The sequence below is a fragment of the Panthera uncia genome, chromosome D2, assembly GCF_023721935.1.
Source record: "Panthera uncia isolate 11264 chromosome D2, Puncia_PCG_1.0, whole genome shotgun sequence".
NCBI lineage: Eukaryota > Metazoa > Chordata > Mammalia > Carnivora > Felidae > Panthera > Panthera uncia.
In genome coordinates, this window is record NC_064818.1 from 50,736,292 (window position 1) to 50,759,824 (window position 23,533).

At 37.5% G+C, this 23,533-nt stretch overlaps 1 protein-coding gene across 1 annotated transcript in view; it reads left to right on the forward strand.

Annotated features, from left to right (window-relative positions):
* MARCHF5 (membrane associated ring-CH-type finger 5) overlaps nt 1-14,839 on the forward strand; it is a 55,335-nt gene extending 40,496 nt beyond the window's left edge. Inside the window, exons 3-6 of the mRNA XM_049646402.1 lie at nt 4,226-4,356; nt 13,219-13,402; nt 13,534-13,700; nt 14,687-14,839. Of these exons, the coding sequence (XP_049502359.1) occupies nt 4,226-4,356; nt 13,219-13,402; nt 13,534-13,700; nt 14,687-14,803 (599 nt within the window). The 3' untranslated portion in view covers nt 14,804-14,839. The remainder of the gene's footprint in view (nt 1-4,225; nt 4,357-13,218; nt 13,403-13,533; nt 13,701-14,686) is intronic.
* Nucleotides 14,840-23,533: the final 8,694 nt, after the last annotated feature.

Below are 23,533 nucleotides of genomic sequence, written 5' to 3' on the forward strand. Positions count from 1 at the left end.
ACAAAAACCTGGAAACTTGAATAGCTTTTGCAAACAGTCTGTCTTATTAAATCTCTTTTATGAACTATTGGCCACTTAACAGAAACTTTGGAGTTCAGTAAAGCTATTATCTTCTCAGGAATTTATACAAGGTTATCTTGTGAAACATCTATTTTTTCTCATTAAATTGTGTTCTGTGTTAGAAACTTTATAGCATTCTGGCAACATGTAGAAATTATTTCTCAAGAATTGGTCAGAGGTTGTTTTTTTTTTTTAAGGATACTTTTCTGTCCCAGAGAAAGGCCATGGGAATTCTGGGTATTACAGTGAGCAGTGCCCATAGATGTTGAGCCCTAAATATTTTCTGCCTTTCAGTCATTAATTTCTTATCTTCCGAGATGTACCTTTAACACCATGCATACATGAATTTGAATTTAAATCACTGGTGCAACAAATCTCCTTTTGCAGTGTCTTCCAGATAAAACTGATTACTTATTTTTCAGTAGACATGGACTTAAGAGTTTCTCCATTAGGTCTCAGCTTGCTGTTTGATGTCATTCATATCTGAAATGTGAAAATTTGAATTTATCCAGAATACTAGGGTGTAGTTATTTTCTTTACAAAAGCTTCTTTATTTTACAAAAGAATTCGCAATAGATTCTCTCTTAATTGCGAGCTTCCCTAGTGCCCTTTAAATTATTGGGTTTTCAAAACTTACATTTATACAGAGCTTCTTCAATTGCCATCCATTGTGTAAATACAGTACATTGAAAAGTAAGTGGTGAAAAAAAAAAAAAAAGAAAAGTAAGTGGTGAAGCCCACTGAGACATTAAAAATTCAAAATGCCTTTTAAAATATTGAAGTCTTTTTATGCCCTTAGGTATTTAACTTATGTGATGTGCATTTACTCTTCTTCCTCTTCATTAGAATTGAGGTTGTAAATGGCTAGTCTTGCCTTTCCTCACTTCCCACTACTCTCTGTGCTATAATCTGACAGAAGAATCTAGTAACTTCTCTTTCGATCCCAAGTTATGAGATAGTAGCATATGGTAAGCTTCCTAGTAAGAAGAGTGACTCAGGGACTGTCATCCAGAGAAATTCAGTAATTGTTCTTACTCACTAAATAGCTTGCCTAGATAATCTTTAAGAAATACCTCCCCTGCATGGCAATTTACTGTTCTGTTGGTATGTTTACTATTAGGCATTTATCTTTATTAAACTATTCTTGGACTAGTCTATCTGGAAGAGCATGGAGAGTTTTAGGAAAAATAAAGACAAAAGATTAGACAAGATTATTTCAGAAAAACTGGAAATAAGGACTATGAAACACAGCCAGTGTCTTCATGTAATCTGGCACATCTTTTGTATATGACCCAAGGAATGAGTAGAAAATTTCCAGAAGTAAGTGGATTTTTTGTTTGTTTTTGCTTGTACAAAAAGAATTCACACCCGTGGATTCAGGAAGAAAATTGAACCTTCTGAAATCTTTAAAGGAAGACAATTCAAACATCTCTAAATTGTCCATGCTCATGATAGATAAAAGTGATAGTGATTGACTACCATGTTAGGAATTATATTGCTTCATCCTATCTACTAATGGATGTACCCTGTTGAAAAGAGGGAAGAAGGAGTTACATTGGAAGCATGCAAAATACCTTCTTTCCTTACCAATTTTGATTCTGACTCGGAATAGCCCTATAGTTAACTTGGGCTTGGTACAGAAAGATTTTCATGACATAGTTTTACAGAAGTACCTTAGTAGAGAATTCAAATATTTAGAATCATAGGAATTGGGATTCATCAATGAGCAAAACAAAAGTGTTATTTTTCCCTTTGGAGCATATATTCTAGTTCAAAAGTCAGCAGACTTTTTCTGTTATAAACCAGACAGTAAATATTTTAGGCTTTTGCATGTGGCATGTTCCATATAAAACCTTATTTACAAAAGCAGCCAGCTGGGTTTGGCCTAGCCCATAGTTTCCCAGCCCCTATTCTCACAGGTGGAAATAGAATGAGTAAATTAGAGTATGTTAGGTGGTAAGCGCTTTGGAAAAAAGAAAAATAATGCAGAGTAAATAGAGAGTATCATGAGGTAGAAATTGGCAGGGTGGGTTTCACTGAGGTCAAGAAGAGGAGGAGGAACCAAGAAAGAAGACTGAAAATTTAATGACTGGTGATAGAAAGAACACCAAAAGATGATGATGTCCTAGAAGTACAACGAAGAACCATATATGAGGAAGAAGAAGGGAATATCCATGTCAGATACTTCTGTTAGGCCAAATAGTCCTCCCTTTTGCATTCAGCTGTTCATAGGTTGTTAGTGACCATTATGAGCAATTTTGGTGGAGTGGAGTCAAGAGGAGAATTGAAGGAGAGTGAAAACAGATGAGTCTTTTGAGGAATTTTGTAAAGGGAGCAAAGATCAAGCAGTGGGGGAAGAAAGATCAAGACAAGAATTTGGTTTTTTTTAAGATAGAAGAAACAACAATATGTCTGATTGGAAACATTCCAACAAAGAGTAGAGAGGAAATGATGTAGGAAACAGTTGCTGGAGCTGTGGCTTTGAGTTGGCAAGAGATGGGATCTGGTATGTCAGTGGAGGGATTGACATCAGATAGGTGTGATGTTGGTGGTGGCTGCATGTGCTGTGGAGAGTCTGGACTTGTTCTTTTGTGGCTTCAATTTTTGATTAAAGGATTATCAGTAGAGAATATGAAAGTTGAAGTGTGGAGGTTTTATATATACTTTATGGTCTTTAACTTTTAGTACCAGCATTTGACAGATCTTTGGTGACTCACTAAAATGACTTCTGTTGTGCCTTCTGAGGGAGTTTTAAACTTAACCTAGCAAATTTGTATATCTTAAGGATAAAACTATACATTATAAGATTGAATAATGATGCATGTAATGCCTGGGGCACAGCAGCTGGTATCATGTAGACTTAAGAAGTGCTAACTATTGTTAGAGGAGATAGTAAATACACTAAATTGAAATCATAGGTCCTTTAATGTGGCTCCCAATGTTCTTTCTACTTCACAGTGGGGTCTCTCTTACAGTGACTAGTAATGTTACTGGCTCTAACGATCAGGGGAAGTATTGATCAAGGCTCTATAGATCGATGCTTGTTCATACGTGTTTAATTTATCTCATATTGCTATGTTAATTTCTTTCTACAATAAAAATAATTTTTTACATTCTACAGCGTCCTCATAGATTGTAAGCCCTCAGAAGGTAGGTAATAATTCTTATACATTTCTAAGAAAATGTCTCAAGTGATAGTTTGTATGTGGAGGGTATTCAACAAATATGATTACTAAATCAAGGTTTTATATTTCTTTGATTAAACTTAGATACTCAGTTCTTTAGGCCTTGTTCTAATTCAGTCCTGAGACCCTTTCACTATTCTGAAAAATTCTGGAGCTAAATTGTATTGGGCTTAAAAGCAGTCTAGAATACCTCCAAATATACCTATTCTAAATAACTTACAGAGAAAGGTAGTAGCCAAATTTCACAGTAAGCATTTAATAATAGAAGTATAATTGACACATACAGCTGTTGGAATGTCCTAAAAACTGGCATGGTGATCATTAAAGAAGTTTGTTAGATGGGCGTTACATGTAAGTGATGAATTACTAAATTCTCCTGAAACTAATAGTACACTATATGTTAACTAAATAGAATTTAAATAAAAACTTGGGGGGGAAATGTTTGTAGAGAATAATACTCAACTAAATGTTGCATATTGAAACATCAACGTAAGATAGATTGACTTCTTATAACTACAAGAAAATAGCATTGGTTACCTTCACATACTGCACCAAGGAAGTAATGAGTGAAGTCAAAGAAGTGATATTTTTACCAAGTACTAGAGAATATAATTATGGGCAGGAACTGTTCTGAAATGGCCATTTCATTCTGCAGTAGCCAGTGTGAATAAAATAAGTAAGAGAACTATTTTTTTCATAAGAAGCAGCTGCGTTTGAGGCTTTATTTGATTTACTGATAAAGATAAAAATTTGAAGAAGCTATTTCCTAGAATTTAGGAAGCAGAACTTAGCTATTCATCAAGACAACTGAGAAATTCTAAGTTTATTCAAATCTAGGTTCCCATCACATTTATAACAGTTACCTCTAAAGCATCAGAACATCCAACTTCATAACAACATTTTAGATCATTGGGAAATATTGAACAACTCATTTTTTAAATATCTGTCTTGTTTTGAAATATTACTTTCTTTTATTATAGGTCCAGTTGTTTACGTCTTGGATCTTGCAGATAGACTGATCTCAAAAGCGTGTCCATTTGCTGCAGCGGGAATAATGGTTGGCTCTATCTATTGGACAGCTGTGACTTATGGAGCAGTGACAGTGATGCAGGTTCAGTATTTTACCCTATTCAGTGATAATACTTTTAATGTGAAGATCTATTAGATTTCTGTTAGGAGTTTTAAAAATTATTTTGGACAAGTAATATTCTCAAGGCTTAAAAATAAGAAAATCTATAAAAAAAAACTATATAGTGAAAAGTCATCTTCTTACTCCTGTCCATTTGCCCAGGTTCCCCCTCACTTCCCCAGGTAGCCATTTATATTAGTTATGTAATATATTCTAGACTTTCTTTGTGCATGTGCAAGAAAAAATAAATTTGTTCTCCCACACACATACATTTTTTTTCCCCCTAAAAGGAAGCATATTAGAACTACACCCACCTTTTTATAAGTATGGAGAAATCTGCATACCATTCTACATATGGAATTAGAACAATTTATTAACCAGTCTGTTGTTGATTAGAAATTAGTTACTTCCCGTTTTTTGCTACAATCAATAACTGTTGGTGAAGATTATTAGACTTAAATTTCAAGATTTAGTCCCAGGCCCTTGATTCCTCTCTTTATACTTTTTCCCTAATGATTTCCAGCTATCAGCTGTGTGCCTTTTATGGTTAGATCTACATCTTTTGCCCTATTCTATCCTCAAAAGCAGTCCTGCCGTTGCAGCTTGACCCTTCTCCTTATGTGACCACTTGTGATTTCACACTCAGGATTTCTGAAATCAAACTAGTCTTTTCCTCAATTTGAAACCTAAATTTATTTATATTTTATAATATTATAATTTCTCTATACCTCTGATTGCTACTATCATTTTCCCATCTACTCGGTTTATATCCTACATTCTTAGGATTACCTTTAACTTTCTGCTTCGTAGCCCTATCTCCAGTCCACTGACCAAATCCAAGCAGTTTCCATTTTGATATCTTATATCTGTAGCTTCCTTTCCACAGTCTTTATAACACCTGACTTTGTTGTCACTCCCCTATCATACCATATGGCTAAAGGAGCCTTTTGATTGGTTTCTCTAATTTCATTCTCTTCTGTCAGTCCATCCTTCCAAATTAATCTTCCTAAAATAATCCCTTCAACATCTACTCCAAGCTGTCTCCTCTGTCTTAAGTAGGACTTTTCCTGTGCAGCAGTTAGATTGGGTAAGTGTTTCATAAGTAACTCAGTAATAGTTTACAGACTATGTAATATTCTAGAAATTGCACATAACTTGCCTATGCCAGGTCCATAGTAAGTAGCCTTTCTGGTTGTTTAGTCATGGTGAAACAGAGTATTGCAAGGTTTCTTCATGAAGCGTTGAGGATACCCCCAAAATCTGGATGTAGTCACTAGAATGAATTACATATAATAAACCATCATTTGTCATGAGTGTAATGGATAAAGATTAAGAACCACTGGGGCGCCTGGGTGGCTCGGTCGGTTGAGCATCCGACTTCGGCTCAGGTCATGATCTCACGGTCCGTGAGTTCAAGCCCCGCGTCGGGCTCTGTGCTGACTGTTTGGAGCCTGGAGCCTGTCTCAGATTCTGTGTCTCCCTCTCTCTCTGCCCCTCCCCTGTTCATGCTCTGTCTCAAAAATAAATAAATGTTTAAAAAAATTAAAAAAAAAAAAAAAGATTAAGAACCACTGACTTAAAAAAGATTCTATTTAGGGGCGCCTGGGTGGCTCAGTCGGTTAAGCGTCCGACTTCGGCTCAGGTCACGATCTCACGGTCCGTGGGTTCGAGCCCCGCGTCGGGCTCTGGGCTGATGATGGCCCAGAGCCTGGAGCCTGCTTCCGATTCTGTGTCTCCCTCTCTCTCTGACCCTCCCCCGTTCATGCTCTGTCTCTCTCTGTCTCAAAAATAAATAAACGTTAAAAAAAAAAAAAAAAAAAAAAGATTCTATTTCCTTGACCTGATTTGTTATGCCAAATCCTTCATAGTCTTACTTCATTCTACTTTGAGGCCTATTGGGCTGTCCCCTGCATCCTATCCTTTTGCTCCTGTTTAGTTTTTTACCTCTGTCCTTTGACTTTTGCCACCCTCCCTGCTTCATACCTGTCTCTCCATTCCCTTCTCTACTTCTCCAAATCTGAACTCCTTTCAGGCTTAGTTCAGCTGCTTTTCCCTCCTGAAACTAACCAGACAACTCCTGCCACTGTCATTCTTTAAATGGCAGCAAATCTTGTGCTGACCAAGTGATATTGATATAGATTACTGAAGTTATTTAATTTTTCCTATATTCAGCCCTTTGCTTTTCCTATTAGAAGGTAATTTCCTTGAGGGGTACTGGGTGGCTCAGTTGGTTAAGCGTCCGACTCTTGATTTTGGCTCAGGTCTTGATCTCACAGTTTGTGGGATCAAGCCCCGCGTGGGGCTCTGCACTGGATTCTCTCTCTCCACTCTCCTTCCCTCCCCTGCTTGCACCCACTCACACTCTCTCTTGCTCTCTCTCTCTCAAATATTTTTAAAAAGTAATTTCCTTGAAAGTAGAGACTGTCTTACACTTAGGTATTCCTGTTATAGCATATACACAGAGGCTAATACTTAAAGGGCTTTCATAAATATCGTGGGTTTTTTTTTATATGACTAGTTCTGTCAGGTAGTAGCAGGTTTATTTGATTATATTCTCTGCAATAATTAAATAAAATAAATTAAAACTCCAGTTTTGATTAATGAGTACATCATTAGTTCAGGGAGGTTTAGGTGATTCACTAGTACTGACGAAGACACAAAAACTTAGAGCAAATATATACATTATTGAATGTACAATACGGATGTATATGTATATTTTTTTGCAGATGAGGAAACTAAGGTCCCATGAGATTGAGTGATTTCTCTTAATACCTAATTGACTACAAGAAATAGGATGGCTCTTTTTGAGGAAAGATTTTAGGCTCACTCAATCTTTTTTTTTTTTAATTTGAGAGAGAGGGAGAGGATCCAAAGCAGGCTCCACACTGCCAGCTTGGAGCCCGATGTGGGGCTTAAAGCCACTAACTGTACAAGAGTCAGACGCTTAACCAACTGAGCTACCCAAAGACTCCAAGCGTCGCTCAATCTTAAAAGAAATTTGTTAATGATTCCCAGGCCCAAGGAATATAGTTCTAAGACAAGGTGTACGTAAGTGAACAACTGGAGAACAGTTATAACATTATGTAAACAAATATGAAGAGTACAGAAGACTACATAAACAGTATTTTAATTCAGTACAATGAAAGATCGTTTGAAGTTTCATAGAAAGTAAGTCTGGAGCTGACTTTTGAAGGCAATAATTTGGATCTGTAGAGGAGATACAAGCAAGGAGACAAAAATGAACATGTTGGTTAATGGTGATGGTAAAGAAAAAGACTAAAATTATGATGATACATATATTTTGTGTTACCACTTAGAAATAATCTTCATATACACTGTGGCACTTGGAAAGATTTTTTTTAAAACCCTGAATGAGAGAGATTACAGTAGATTACAGACGGTAGATAGGTAGTATCATATGATTTAATTGTATTGGGAAGACTTTTACCTTTCTGAGCATATTTGTTAGGGAATGTGCCCCACTTATACCATCAGCAGTATTTAGGGTTTTCTTTTTAACCCTTGACGGTTTTCTTTTCCTTTTGTTCTCCGACTACTCTAAAGTACAAGTATATTAGGTTAAGGAATCAGACCACTATTCTTTTCCCATTTATTTCTCCACGAGCCAGTCTTAAGTTCAATCCCAATTAGTTGTGAGGAACTTGAGACCTTCTGTTTATCTTTTTATTGAAAAGACAATGTGAGGGGCGCCTGGGTGGCTCAGTCGGTTAAGCGGCCGACTTCGGCTCAGGTCATGATCTCGCGGTCCGTGAGTTCGAGCCCCGCATCAGGCTCTGTGCTGACAGCTCAGAGCCTGGAGCCTGTTTCAGATTCTGTGTCTCCCTCTCTCTGACCCTCCCCCGTTCATGCTTTGTCTCTCTCTGTCTCAAAAATAAATAAACGTTAAAAAAAAAAAAAAAAAAAAGAAGAAGAAAGAAAAGACAATGTGATAGGTAACTTTTTTCCCCCAGCACTGGGCTAAACACCTTCCAGCACTGATGTTTTTAAACCTTGCATCAATCGTGTGATCTAGATACTATTAATTATTCCTAGCTTACAGATTTGGCAAGTTTACGTGTCCAATACCACACAGTAAGGAAGAAGCATTAGGACCCCTGTCCCTAATCTAGGGCTTCTTAAGTGAAACTTTGTTCCACAGGCAGTGGGAACATTTTACTCTGGAACAACCACCTTCATGTCCATTTTCGTTCCATTTTTCCCTCTGGTGTAAAAATAACCCCCATAAGCATTGTCAGTTCTTAACTCATACACTACACTTAACTATCCTTAAGTCTGACTAAGAAAACCTCTTAATTCATCACTGTTCATTCTCCCATTTAAAAGTAGGGCCATAGGAGCACTTGGGTGTTTCAGTCAGTTAAGCGTCCGACTCTTGGTTTCTACTTGGGTCATGATCTCATAATTTGTGGGATCGAGCCCCACATCGGGCTCTGCACTGACAGTGCGGGAGCCTGCTTAGAATTTTCTCTCTCCCTTCTCTCTCTGCCCCTTCCCCCATGCTTGTTGTCTCTCTCTCTCTCTCAAAATAAGTGAATGAACTTAGGAAAAAAGGTAGATTTTAAAATAATAATAATAATAATTTAAAAAATAAAAGTAGGGTCCTAAAAGGAAGTGATTTAAAAGATCAGATTAGGGGGTGCCTGGGTGGCTCAGTCGGTTGAGCATCCGACTCTTGATTTTGGCTCAGGTCATGATCCCATGGAATTGAGCCCCTTGTTAGGCTCTGCACTGAGTATGGAACCTGCTTAAGAGTCTCTCTCTCAGACACCTGAGTGGCTCAGTCAGTTAAGCAGCTGACTCTTGGTTTCAGCTCAGGTCATGAACTTATGGTTTGTAAGTTTGAGCTGTGCAGAGCCTGCTTGGGATTCTGTCTCCCTTTCTTTCTGCCCCCCTCTCTCTCTGCCCTTCCCATGTCTCTTTCTCTCTGTAAGTAAGTAAGTAAGTAAGTAAATAAATAAATAAATAAATAAATAAATAATTTTTAAAGTCTCTCTCTTCCTCTGCCCTTTCCCCCCACTTGCACTCTTCTTTCTCTCTAAAATTAGAAAAAAAAAAAAAGATCAGGTTAAAACTCTTAGCCTTTCAACATTGGTGAACTCCTGGATATGAAGAACTAGCTTTTAGGCCTCAAGCAGAGAAACAAACCTTTCTTTAAACCTACAATTCCTAGGCCTTTATTTTATACACAGATAACAAATTCTTAGAGAAGACATTCTATAGTTCCTGAATCTCACCCCCAAATTGAAGTCTTAAAAATAACCTGTTTTGAAATCTTGGAGCATAAAACCAGAATGTTCCTGATGATACACAAGGTATGCTGGGTTTGTTTTGACCAAAGTTAAATCAGCCCCATTGCTTTACTCAGTCCTCATTTACTGCCCTTGAGTCTGATTATAGTAGCAGGGGGTATACTATAGTTATACTATTGTTTCCATTTTAGCATTTATATTTGCATGCTTGTTTGATTTGTCTCTCTCCTCTCCAAAAGACATCTGTTTAGCTCACCATTTTATCCGCAACACCTAGGCCTATTTCTGGCACACAGTCAGTATTCAGTTGAATGAATGCATGCAGGTATGCGTGCATGGTGAGCCCAGCTTGAGTATAAAGCATCTCTGTCGACTTTAGGTATAAGAAATTGGGCAGTGGGCCTTTTGCTCAGTTTGCCCTATTTCCTTTTTTGTTTCCTCACTCTGAGATACCTGGTTGTAAGGTTTTTACCACTACCCATGAGAAATAAACTGTGCCTTACTATAGTCTGTACCTGAATATTCACTCTGCTTTATATTTCTAAACCCCAAAGTTTAAAAATAGCATAACCCACAAAAGGGATTTTTCAGATTTCTGAATTTATTTGCTAGCACTTTGAGAATATTTAAATCACATTTAGTTGTAACTTTATATGTGATCATTAAACTGAAAATAATAGAACGAGGTGCGCCTGGGTGGCTCAGTTGGTTTAGCCTCCGACTTCGGCTCAGGTCATGGTCTCACAGCTGGTGGGTTCAAGCCCCTTGTCCGACTCTGTGCTGACAGCTCAGAGTCTGGAGCCTGCTTCAGATTCTGTGTCTACCTCTCTTTCTGAACCTCCCCTACTTGTGCTCTCTCTCTCTCTCTCCAAGATAAATATTAAAAAAGAAAAAAAAATAAAATGATATAAAAATGAAATATTCCTCAAAAAGCATAGGTAAATACACAATCTCTGGGCTAATCCACATTTGTCCCTAGTATGGGATTAGGGTTTATGAAATACGGTGTACCCTTGAACAACATGGGGATTAGGGGCACTGACAAATCAAGAAAAGTTATATATAAGTGGACCAGTTATATACAAAACTCATGTTGTTCAAGGATCAACTGTATTGTGAACCAGACTCTTTCACTTTAGGGCAACTCAGAACAGTCATCCTTCACATACAAGGTGTCAAGTTTCTACAAGGAGACACAGAAGAATATTAGATACCTATACCTGGTTTTTGGCCACTGAGAAGAGGCTGGCCTCCTGCCCTTTAATATTACACTGTGGTTAGATAATGAAGCACAAACCTGGACTATATCCCTAGCTCAGATTTTAAAGCATCCATTTTGGTGTTCTCCATGTACTTATAAAATATTTTTACCTGGATTGAGTGTGTTGTCTAGAATTTCAATTTGTTCTTACCATTCTCAGCTTGACCTTATTTCACACGTCCTTGTAGTAGTGAAAAATTTGCTATGTAGTAGTAAAAAAATTTGCTATGATAGTTGACATGAAGAGCATCTCGTTTTTGAAAAAAAAAAAAAAAAAATCCCATTTACTTTTTCATGAGCTTGTTTCCTGAGTGTACCTGGCACTTTTAGTTTTCCCTGCCTTCTTTCTTTCCTTCCCTTCTTGCCTATCCTTCCTTCCTTTTACCTCCTCGCTTTCAAAGAGACAGTTTCTTTCCAGTCCTCTCTTCATGGCTTACTCCTCAAGTGTGATCAGAAAAACTATTTGGAGTTTTTATAGTAGTGTCTTCCTAGCAAGCTGTCCTCACTGTGATACCTGGGTGGGCTAAAAGCCCAAGATTCTGAAATCGTCCTCTTCTGTCATAACTGCCAAAAATAATCCTTTAGAGAAATAGGTTTAATTTGGAAGCGATTGAGACTTTGGCTAAAGGGAAGATCATTTGAGATGTTTGAAAGAGAATTTTCAGGGAAGTTCTCCAGTTAAAACTAAGAAGCTCACCAATAAAATGGAGATGTTGAGAGAAGTATAAGGCCAAGATGGAGTAAAAAGAATTTTCCTGGGAGGGGAATGTATGGAGATTCACAAGTAAGAATCATATCCTGGGGTGCCTGGGTGGCTCATTTGAGTGACCAACTCTTGGTTTCAGCTCAGGTCATGATCTCACGGTTCATAGGTTCAAACCCTGAGCTGGGCTCTGAGCTAATAGCACAGAGCTTGCTTGGGATTCTCTCTCTCCCTCTCTCTCTCTGCCCCTCCCTCGTGCTCACTCGCTCTCTCAAAAATAAATAAACATTTTAAAAAAATAATCATATCCTTCTTGCCCTCTGGGATCTAAACCAGTGGAGAAATAACCCTAAGACCCAGATGAGAGGGAAAGGATTGTTTTGGCTTCATTACCCTAGAGTTAGGATACCCTAGGGTTCCTAGATCAGAAAAATGACCGGAACCTGTAGCAAAAACTGCAGTCACTCAAATGTAGATCTTAGAATTGAATTTTAGCAGAATTTGGTCTGTAGAACAAGCATTTAGCCAGCCAGAAAAATCACTCTATACCAGAGATCACTGAATATGGAGAAAGAACCAAAGAGAAGTGAGCTTTTGGGCCATCTCCTAAAGGCTGGTTCTGCCCCTTGGTTATGCTTACCCTAGTAGGAAGAGCAGAAAAACAGATGCTCTGCTGGAGGACAAACAGGACCTAGAATTATAGCCTAGTCTAACCATATCAAATAAAAGGAATAAAATAACCAGAAATCCCCTTCCCTCTATTGAAATGTAATCAATGTGGGTCAACCTTTTTTTTTAATTTACATCCAAATTAGCAGGGCAACAATGATTTCAGGAGTAGATTCCTTAACTCCCCTTACCCATTTAGCCCATCCTGCCTCCCACAACCCCTCCAGTAACCTTCTGTTTGTTCTCCATATTTAAGAGTCTTTTATGTTTTGTCTCCCTCCGTCCCTTGTGTTCATCTGTATCTTAAAGTCCTCATGAGTGAAGTCATATGATACTTGTCTTTCAATACCCTTTAGTTCCATCCACATAGTTGCAAATGGCAAGATTTCATTCTTTATGATTGCCGAGTAATACTCCATTGTATATATATATATACCACATATTTATCCCTTCATCAATGGACATTGGGCTCTTTCCATACTTTGGCTATTGTTAATAGTGCTGCTATGAACATTGGGGTGCATGTGCCCTCAACCATTTTTTTTTTTCAATATTTATTTTTGAGAGAGAGAGAGAGTATGAGCAGGGGAGGAGGCAGAGCATCCAAAACAGGCTCCACATTGACAGCAAGAAGCCCAACATGGGGCTCAAACCCTCAAACCACAAGATCATGACCTGAGCTGAAGTTGGATGCTTAACCGACTGAGCCACCCAGGCACCCCACTATTTTTTAAAGCTTTTATTCCAATATAATATGAAGGAGGTTTTTTTCCTTTGAATGAGAGACACATAAATAAATCAGGACTGATTCTGATTTATTTTTAAAACTTTTTGTATTTTTATTTCAAAATTTACCATTTCCTCTAAAATGAATTCAGCTCAAGCATGCAGCCTTTCATTAGATAAGGAAATTATTCTAGTGAATGCTGTTTGTTTCACAGGTTGTAGGCCATAAAGAAGGTCTGGATGTTATGGAAAGAGCTGATCCTTTATTCCTTTTAATTGGACTTCCTACTATTCCTGTCATGCTGATATTAGGCAAGATGATTCGCTGGGAAGACTACGTGCTTAGACTATGGCGCAAATACTCAAATAAACTACAAATTTTGAACAGTATATTTCCAGGTAAGGCCCTGAATTGTGGTTATAATGAGCACACCAGGTTAACCTTGTGGAAGAATCTTAACATGTGAAGATATTTTAGCTATTGTGATTTATTAGCACTAATACCTCCATTTCTTTTTTCCCCCCAACAGGGATTGGTTGTCCTGTTCCTCGAATTCCAGCTGAGGCTAATCCTTTAGCAGATCACGTCTCTGCTACCCGAATTTTGTGTGGAGCCCTTGTCTTTCCTACTATCGCAACAATAGTTGGTAAACTGATGTTCAGTAGTGTTAACTCTAATTTACAAAGGACAATCTTGGTAAGATGGTTTTAATACTACCTTTTTTTTTTCCATGTAACTATACAAAAGAGAAGGAACTGTGTTTAAAAAAAAAAAACAAAAAAAAAAAAACAGTGGGACTTCATAAATACTCATTCTGTGGCTTCTGTGCCTTGAAGTTCTATTTGATCCCCACTGTTATCCAATAGCAAGAAAGAGGGGAAGATCCATTGCATTACTTCTGGCCTTCCGGAACTATGCTGCAGGTGATGTCTCTCCTAGAATAGGCATGAATTATCACACCCATCCTTGCCAACAAGATTTTGGTGAATAGCTTCAGCTCTAGGATCAGACTGCCTGGTTCATATCCTATCACAGATACTGCCTTGCTGAGAAACCTAAATCAAATTTCTTCACTTCTCTGTGCCTGTAAAATGAAGATCATATTGGTAGCTACATCAAGGTTATGTGGTGGATTAAATAGTTCATTTGAAGTGCTAGCACATAATACGCCCTTGTATTGTTTGCTATCATTGTTATTCCTCCCACTTCCCTTCTCTGATAGCAGCCTGCACATGTGCCCAAGCCTTCTCCCTGCTATATCAGAATGGACGTCAAGCTAAGTGGAGAGAAGATTACCTCAATAGGAGAACAGGGAAGGGGGCACCTGAGTGGGTCAGTCATTTGAGCGTCTCCGACTCTTGATTTCGGCTCAGGTCATGATCTCACGGTTCGTAGGATCAAGCCCACATCAGGCTCTGCACTGGCAGCACAGAGGCTGCTTGATTTTCTCTCTTGCTCTCAAAATAAAAAAATATTAAAAAAAAAAAAAAAAAAAACAGGGAAGGTATCTCTGTTGGGTGTAGTGATCCTGCCTGTCTTACCCCCTAAGTAGAAAAGAGAACTGTCTCATTTGCGTTCATCTGAATTAGCAGCAATGGCTATGTCTTTTCTGATCTAAGTAAAATTATGTTATTATGTTTCTCTAAATCTGCATTATAAAAAGCTTTTTATTTTTATTTTAGGGTGGAATTGCTTTTGTTGCCATAAAAGGAGCATTCAAGGTTTACTTCAAACAACAGCAATATTTACGTCAGGCACACCGCAAAATTCTAAATTATCCAGAGCAAGAAGAAGCATAAAACTGTGACTTCTAGTTGTTCTGCAGTCCTATCATCCTTATGAGTCTGTTGTGTTGTTGATTCCATCATTAATGCACAGTAGTGGAGACTTATGATAAGCTGCTGCTCATATTTTTAAGAAATAGAATAAAGCACTTAGGGCAGGGGAAATCCTCTCAGTAATCACGGAACCTAAGGTTGTGATTTGTTTTCATTGTTTTGTATGTACTTCTTTTATGGCAGTCATCTGAACCATTATCTTAGCATGGTAGACCTGGGTTTTGTTCATATTTTCTCCAGACAGAAATGTAAAGATCAAACTGTGCAAATATTTAAAAATGCACATGCTGTTTTATTCAGATGCCTCTTTTGTACATGTTCATGTTCAGTGTTTTCTTAGAATCAGCAACTCAATGAAGGTACTATGAGGATTTTTCTCACTGGCATAATTTGATTACATGCTAAACAGGAATATATGTTAATATGAGGAAATGTAAATTAGTTATAAAAAATAACAAACCAAAAATGTATGTAAACATTCAAATGATTATCTGAACAAATGCAATTTTGTTGTGTTTTTCTTAACCCATGTGACGTCCTCCAAAATGTGTAGGGTAAAAATTCACAGGGCTTCCAAATCACTTTTTCACTATTAAATTTTATTTATATAATGTCGACATCTCATAGCTCATAATGTAATTTTGACTCATGTAGTCGTGTGTGTGTGTGTGTGTGTGTGCGCGCGTGCATGCAAGAGAGAGAAAGGGAGAGAGTCGTCAGGTCCTTCAATCACTGGAGTACAGTTTTTAAATCCATATTTCTAGAAATTAGAGCTGCCAGTTTATAGTAGTTTGAGCACAGAGAACGGTTTGCAAAAAAAAAAATCAATAAAGTTATTTTACTCTTCTCTTTCATTGATTCAGTTATTCAGGTATTTGTTGATCACCTCCTATTTGCCCAGGCATTGTACAAAGTGCTGTGGGATACAGTGGTGAGCAAGACAGATTTGGTTTCTGCTTTTATGCAGTTTACCATCTAGTTTCAACAGATAGAAAACCAGCAGTGAGTAAACCAAGGTGAGGTTTACTTGAGCTCTTTGTTTTTATATCAGTCAGCAAGAAGATCATTATGAAAACAAGAAGTCTTGAGTAAATATTGAGGTTATTGTTTTTTGGCTTAAGTCCATTTATTAAATCCAATACTAATGTTTTTAGATTTTAATTGCTTGTCGTGTTGATGAGGCTAGCACCTTAATCACTGTTTAACTAGTTTTTACGTTCATTTTTAAAAAAGCAATTATTTATTTTAAGCCATTTTTAATAGTGGCCCTTTTAATGTTGTTCAATCTGAATGGTCTTGCAGTTATTTTCATTAACTAAAATTTTTAAAAGATAGTTCCAAAAACCCTATTTATTTTCTTGTTCACAGTATATAATGCATGACAATAATAAACGTTTCCCTTACTGATACATGGCCACTTCTCTTTAGGAGTGTAGCAAATATAGATTGAGCTATGTTAGATTGCAATAATGTATGTTAACTTTAGTAATTTAAGACTGGTACCTTTCTATAGTATGAATGTCTTAATCCTGTCTTATAAAGTTTATGTGAATGACTGTTGAACATTCAGAGTTGTAATTATTTTGGGAGGAAGGGAATATTTGACTGACAGTGAGCCTTATTAAGAACACTGCTGCAGTTGTAAAGGGGAAATATAAAATCTATGAGTATATATAAAAATAACTTAGATTATATTGCTGTAATTATAAAATATATTGGCTTTTCTTTAATTTTCAATATAAAAAGACATAGTAGATATTTCCTGCATAATTTTGTTATATAGAACAGCTTTTAGGCAACCTTTAATAAAATTATACAAGCACACTGTTCCCCAGTTACTACTTTCATGCCCAAGATGGGGGGGGGGGGGGGGTAGCTGCTTTTGTGTTTATTGGCATCAGGGTTCTTGAGGGCCAAGGAAACAACTCTAATCCTTTGGGGGCAGCAGGGAGGGTTTTCTAGAGCTATGGGGAGGGAATTGCAAGTGCCTGGGGACCAGAGTGGCCTCTAGCCCTGGAATTGAAGACTTTTAAATCCCAAAAACCTTCGCTCAGAAAGTTCTGTGTACCAGTCTTCAGAAAGGTGGCTTGCACCACCATGAACAATAGAAGAGCATGGGCTGACTAAAGTTAGATGGACCTGGGTTCCAATTCTGATTCTGCTTTTAATAACTGGATGTATACCTTGGCCAAGTAGCTTTCTCTCAGCTACAGTTTTCTTCATCTCTGAAATCCAAGTAATACTTCTATCTCAGAAGACCATTTCTAGGGTTAACTGAGAAATTAAAGGAATAGAGGCACTTTAGGCTCGAAATAGCCCCTACAGAGCAGTAGCTGTTTCTTAATTGTTAGTCTGTTCGTGCTCTATGAAAAGGGAAAGGAGAGGTAAGAGAATGGTGTTAGGGGACAGATTAACGGGATGTCACAGACTTTGGGGATGGGTGGGTATATTTTGTGTTTTCCTGTTTAATTTCACATTGCTTTACTGTGTTACTTCTATAAACTTTAATGTTTTAAACCTCTTTTATAAAATTCAGTGACAACTAGTAGAATTCTCTTCTTTGCAGAAGTTAACTTATCTCCAAAGTGGCCGAAAATATTGTTCCTCATTACATGATTATCAAATGACTGTGAAGAATATAAAATTAAACTTGGTGACTTAATTAGTCACTGCCCTGCTAACTGTGCTGTAATTTTTTTAAACGTCTTGTTTTTAATATAGCAGACTATCTCAATACTGGCTGGATTAGGTTAAATAAAGAATTTTTATGTTCTCTAGGTGTACTTTGTCTGTTGCACAACTCCAAAAATGTTAATTCTGCACCTATATAGTTGTTTTTTAATCCTAGTTACCAAGATGTCAGTGAGACTTTTAGTAAAAATAATCTGAATTTTTAAAAACTGAAGAGGAATTGTCTTAATTTTGCAAGTAAGCTAGCCCAAATTCCAACTACATTCTGATTTTTAAAATATATACCCCCTCAGCCACTTGCACTATGATTAGACAAGCAACCACACAAGAACTGTGGGTGGTCTCATGCTGCAGGGTATCTTAAAGTGTATTCAAGTGGGCTGGGGATACGTTAAAAAAGTTGCTTCCTCTGAGATACTAAGAATTTAAGTTTCTGAAGGTTAGAATCTTCTAGAATGAGTACATCAAATAAAGGCCCTTCCATCCATGGAGATTTTTTTCCCTAGGTTATTTCATTGCCCCCATCTGAGAGACTAGCAAAGGAGAAACGACAGACAGTCCCAGATACATATTCTGATATTTGTGTGGCAAGTTACTTTAAGATCATAAAACCTATCCCTGGTTATTAGAATTAAGTGAGGTAACATTCTACAACAGTTTGATATACAGAGCAACAATCTGTGCCAATTTAAGTAGAGGTTGGTTTGCCCATAACCTTCCTTTGGTCTCCTGGGATCTCAGGGTTGCCTCTTCTCTGACCTGCCACCCTATACACCCATTAGAAATGGCAGAGTGATAAAATGTCTTGTTTAACTGCCTTCCCGGAACAAAGATTCCGAGCAAAGGGAAGAGAGAAAGGGTTTGCAACTGAATGTCTGTAGAAGCTTTGGACAGGCAGCAGAGGTTAGGCTGTCATTCTGGTCAACCCCATGTGGATTTAAGCCTCTTCCTGATAACAGCCTGCTAAGGTTACCGTGTGTCTGCAATATATACTACACTTAACCAGGTGTTTGTTGAATTCCTCTATGCTCCAGACATTCTCAAGTCCTGGGGTAAAATGGAGAATAAGCCTACTTTGAGATATTTAATTTTTAAGAGTATAATCTAAGACAACTGTGGAATACTTTGAACCCTTAGAAAATGTGACCTGTTGGGGCGCCTGGGTGGCTTGGTCGGTTAAGTGTCCGACTTCGGCTCAGGTCATGATCTCACAGTCTGTGGGTTCGAGCCCCGCATCGGGCTCTGTGCTGACAGCTCAGAGCCTGGAGCCTGTTTCAGATTCTGTGTCTCCCTCTCTCTGTGACCCTCCCCCGTTCATGCTCTGTCTGCCTCTGTCTCAAAAATAAATAAACGTTAAAAAAAAATTAAAAAAAAAAAGTGCCATTTAAATATGGACTGTCTCTAGCTTAAAATTAGCAAGAAACGATCTATAACAGGAACTAAGAGGTAATATGTTCATGATCCTTCAGTAATACACATTTATCAGTGTATTTGTATGTATCTGTGTATTTACCAATTCAGATAATTGTATACCAAAAATTAGACCTACAAAAGTGCACAATTTTTAAGTAGAAGTCGAATTTTTGCAAGATGATCACATGTAACACATCAGCCAGGGTACAGTCAGACAGAAATCACATCAGCTATTTGAACAAGAAAAATGTAATATAAGAAATTGTTAGCTGATACGAAGTAAATGAAGACAACTTTAAAGAAAAGTAGCAGGGGCAAAACAGCTACTGCTTCTAAGCTGAAGGAGGGTAGAAAATAAGGGAACCAGAAATTAGAGAATGTCTCTTTTCCTAAAAGGCTGAGATTCAGACACTTTGAAAAGGGTGCGGCTACCACAGTTGTTTCAGAGGAACTTGCCAGAGGGCAGGTGGGAACTGGTGTGGAGAAGCTGAGTTGGTGGGGATAGAGAGGCCGGAGGACACAACTAGACATGTACAGGCTGCTGAGCTCCAATGCTTAAAAGGTCATAATGGAGGCTGGAATCTAGAAGGAAGGAGTCTTCCTGACACAATAGCCTTGTGCTGTCACTCCTGTGCCTTCTGTTGAAAAAGCCTAATGTTCCAAAGGAAAAATGTTTACAGGATCCAGTTTCAGAGTCACAAAGTTGGGCAAAGAAGGGTGGATTTGCAACTGAGACAGTAAGTTGGCAATGTACCCAACGCCCCTCTTTGTGCCCCTCCTAGTCAATCTCTGACACTCTGCCCCACCCCTACCACAAGGAAACAATCCTGATATATTTGATTCACAGAAAGGTCCATAAGTGATTTAACAGCATAACATCCAGGATGATAAATGAGCCATTTTCATATATTCTGGCTAGGCTATAAAAATTGTTATGGAAGGCAATTAGTATCTGTTAAGATTACAAATATATGTATTCATTGACTCAGTGGTTCCAATTCCAGGAGTTTATCTTAAGATATATTTGCACCTAAGTACAGCAATATGTCTATGAAGTTATTTGTTGTTCATGGTATATTTAATAATGAGAATGGAATCAAATGTCTAAGTATGGAATCGGTTGAATAAATTAGGGAACATCCATAATGGAATACTATAGAGCTATAAAAAAGAATGAAAGCTGTTTACCTACTGATATGAAGATAGTTCTAATGTATATATATTTTTAAAAGATGTAGAACAGTGCTTATAATATATTACCACTAGGAGGAAATGGGATGGGAAAATTATATAAACATTTGCTTATTCCTTTAAAAAAATCTTTGGAAGGACACATTAGAAAACGAGTCTATAGAAGATTTGAGAACTGAGAGGATTCAGGCTGAGGTGGAGAGAGAGTCTTTACTGTTACCTTTTATCCTTTTTTTCCTAACTATGTAGCTACATTGGGTTTTTTTGTTTTGTTTTTAGTTTATGTGTTTTGAGAGAGAGCAAGCACATAAGGGGAAGGGGCAGGGAGGGAGGGAGAGAATCTCAAACAGGCTCTGCACTGTCAACATGGAGTCCAATGCAGGGCTCAAAGTCACAAATGTTGAGATCATGACCTGAGCCAAAGTCGGGCACTTAACTGAGCTACCCAGGCACCCCTGTCGTTACATTATGTTTGAAGTAATTAAGAATTAAATTTTGCCATTGAGGACAGTACTGAAAATCAAATAGGACTTTGTTTCTCTTTGAAGATAATATTTGAGCTGTATGACAATAGTTTCTTCTTTCTAAAGATTGATGTGATTGTTTTTTGAGAAGTAATTTTACATCTCCCTCAAGTGGTTCTTCCTTGGGTATTCAATAAATGCTTATTGGACTGATTTTGCATCCCATAAGATTAATTCTTGATAGAACATTTTGCAGCTAGTTTTGTCCAGCAATGTACACAATGAGTGTGTTTTGACTCAAAGTTATCAGCCCATAAAAATGGATAGAACTTATTAAAGCAGGGAATTAACATATCCCAAAGGCTTAACTACTCATTTCTTGTATTTATGTATTCATTCATTCGTTGAGTCAATATTTCTTGAAAACTTAGTATCTAGGCACAGGAAATTCAGAATTAATAATACTATGGCACAAAAACAGACACTCAGATCAATGGAACAGAATAGAGAACCCAGAAATGGACCCACAAATGTATGGCGAACTAATATTTGACAAGGCAGGGAAGAATATCCAGTGGAATAAAGAGAGTCTCTTCAGCAAGTGGTGCTGGGAAAACTGGAGAGCGACATGCCGAAAAATGAACCTGGATCACTTTCTTATACCATACACCAAAAACAAGCTCAAAAATGGATGAAAGACCTAAATGTAACACAGGAAGCCATCAAAATCCTCGAGGAGAAAACAGGCAAAAACCTCTTTGACCTTGGCCGCAGCAACTTCTTACTCAACACGTCTCTGGAGGCAAGGGAAACAAAAGCAAAAATGAACAATTGGGACTTAATCAAAATAAAAAGTTTCTGCACAGCAAAGGAAACAATCAGCAAAACTAAAAGGCAACCAATGGAATGGGAGAAGATATTTGCAAACAACATATCAGATAAAGGGTTGGTATCTAAAATCTATAAAGAGCTTATCAAACTCAACACCCAAAAAACAAATAATCCAGTGAAGAAATGGGCAAAAGACATGAATAGACACTTCTCCAAAGAAGACATCCAGATGGCTCACAGACACATGAAAAAATGCTCAACATCAGTCATTGTCAGGGAAATACAAATCAAAACCACAATGAGATACCACCTTACACCTGTCAGAATGGCTAACATTAACAACTCAGGCAATGACAGATGTTGGTGAGGATGCAGAGAAAGAGGATCTCTTTTGCATTGTTGGTGGGAATGCAAACTGGTGCAGCCACTCTGGAAAACAGTATGGAGTTTCCTCAAATAACTAAAAATAGAACTACCCTATGACCCAGCAATTGCACTATTAGGTATTTATCCAAAGGATACAGGTATGCTGTTTCAAAGGGGCACATGCACCCCAATGTTTATAGCAGCACTATCAACAGTAAACAAAGTATGGAAAGAGCCCAAATATCCATTGATGGAGGAAGGGATAAAGATGCGGTATAGGGGCACCTGGGTGGCTCAGTCGGTTGAGTGGCCGACTTCGGCTCGGGTCATGATCTCGCGGTCCATGAGTTCGAGCCTGGTGTCGGGGTCTGTGCTGACAGCTCAGAGCCTGGAGCCTGTTTCAGATTCTATGTCTCCCTCTCTCTGACCCTTCCCTGTTCATGCTCTGTCTCTCTCTATCTCAAAAATAAATAAATGTTAAAAAAAATTTTTTTTAAAAGATGCGGTATATATATATATATATATATATACAATGAAGTATTACTCAGCAACCAAAATGAATGAAATCTTGCCATTTGCAAGTATGTGGATGGAACTAGAGTATATTATGTTAAGCGAAATTAGTCAATCAGAGAAAGACAAATATCATATGACTTCATTCAGATGAGAACTTTAAGACACAGAACAAATGAACACAAGGGAAGGGAAGCAAAAATAATATAAAAACAGGGAGGTAGACAAAACATAAGAGACTCTCAAATATGGAGAACAGAGGATTACTGGAGGGGTTGTGGGAGGGGGATGGGCTAAATGGGTAAGATGCATTATGGAATCCACTCCTGAAATCATTGTTGCACTATATGCTAACTTGGATATAAATTTTAAAAAATAAAGAATTAATAATACTGATGACTATTGTAGTATCCAACATTTATTGCTTACTATATGCCAGGCACTGGTCTAGATATGAGTATTAACTCATTTAATCTTCATAACAACCCAAATATACTGTTTTTATATCATAACTTATACTACAACTGAGGTAACTGAGGTAACCCTGTTTTGGATATTGTTAATTTTAAGTTAATTACCCCGGGTTACATTTCCTCTACCCTCATAGAACTCACAGTCTAGTAGAGAGGACAGAAAGGAAAACATAAATCCCAATACAGAGTAAAAAGTGTAATGACAAGAGTTACAGAGATAGCAAGGAAGTGGAGCTTCTTAAAGGTGGATCCTGGAATATAAATATGAACTTGACAGATGGGAAGAAAGGGACATAGACACAGTGTCTTTAGAAAAATTCTGAAAAAGGAGAGTAGTATTGACATTCCAGCATCATATACTCAAATATATGAAAAAGGGAACCTTTAAACCTTAGGTTCTGTCATATAAATGAACAAAACATTGGAAAGACCGGAAGTCCTGAAACAGACCCAAATATAAATGGGTATTTTGTATATGAAAAAGGTAGCATGTAAATCAGTAAAAATGAAGATGGATTAATCAGGATATGGTCTTGGAACAACTGGTAGCCATCTGGAAATTCCCTTTACCAAAATAAACTCCAGATGGAACAAAAATTTAAACATGAAAAATTTAACCATTAAAATACAACAAATGGGAGAAAATATTTTTTCTCATATCTGATAAAGGACTTGTATCAAAAAAACACAAATAACTCTTATAACTCAATAAGAGAACAACTCAATTAAAATTGGGCAAAAGATCTGAA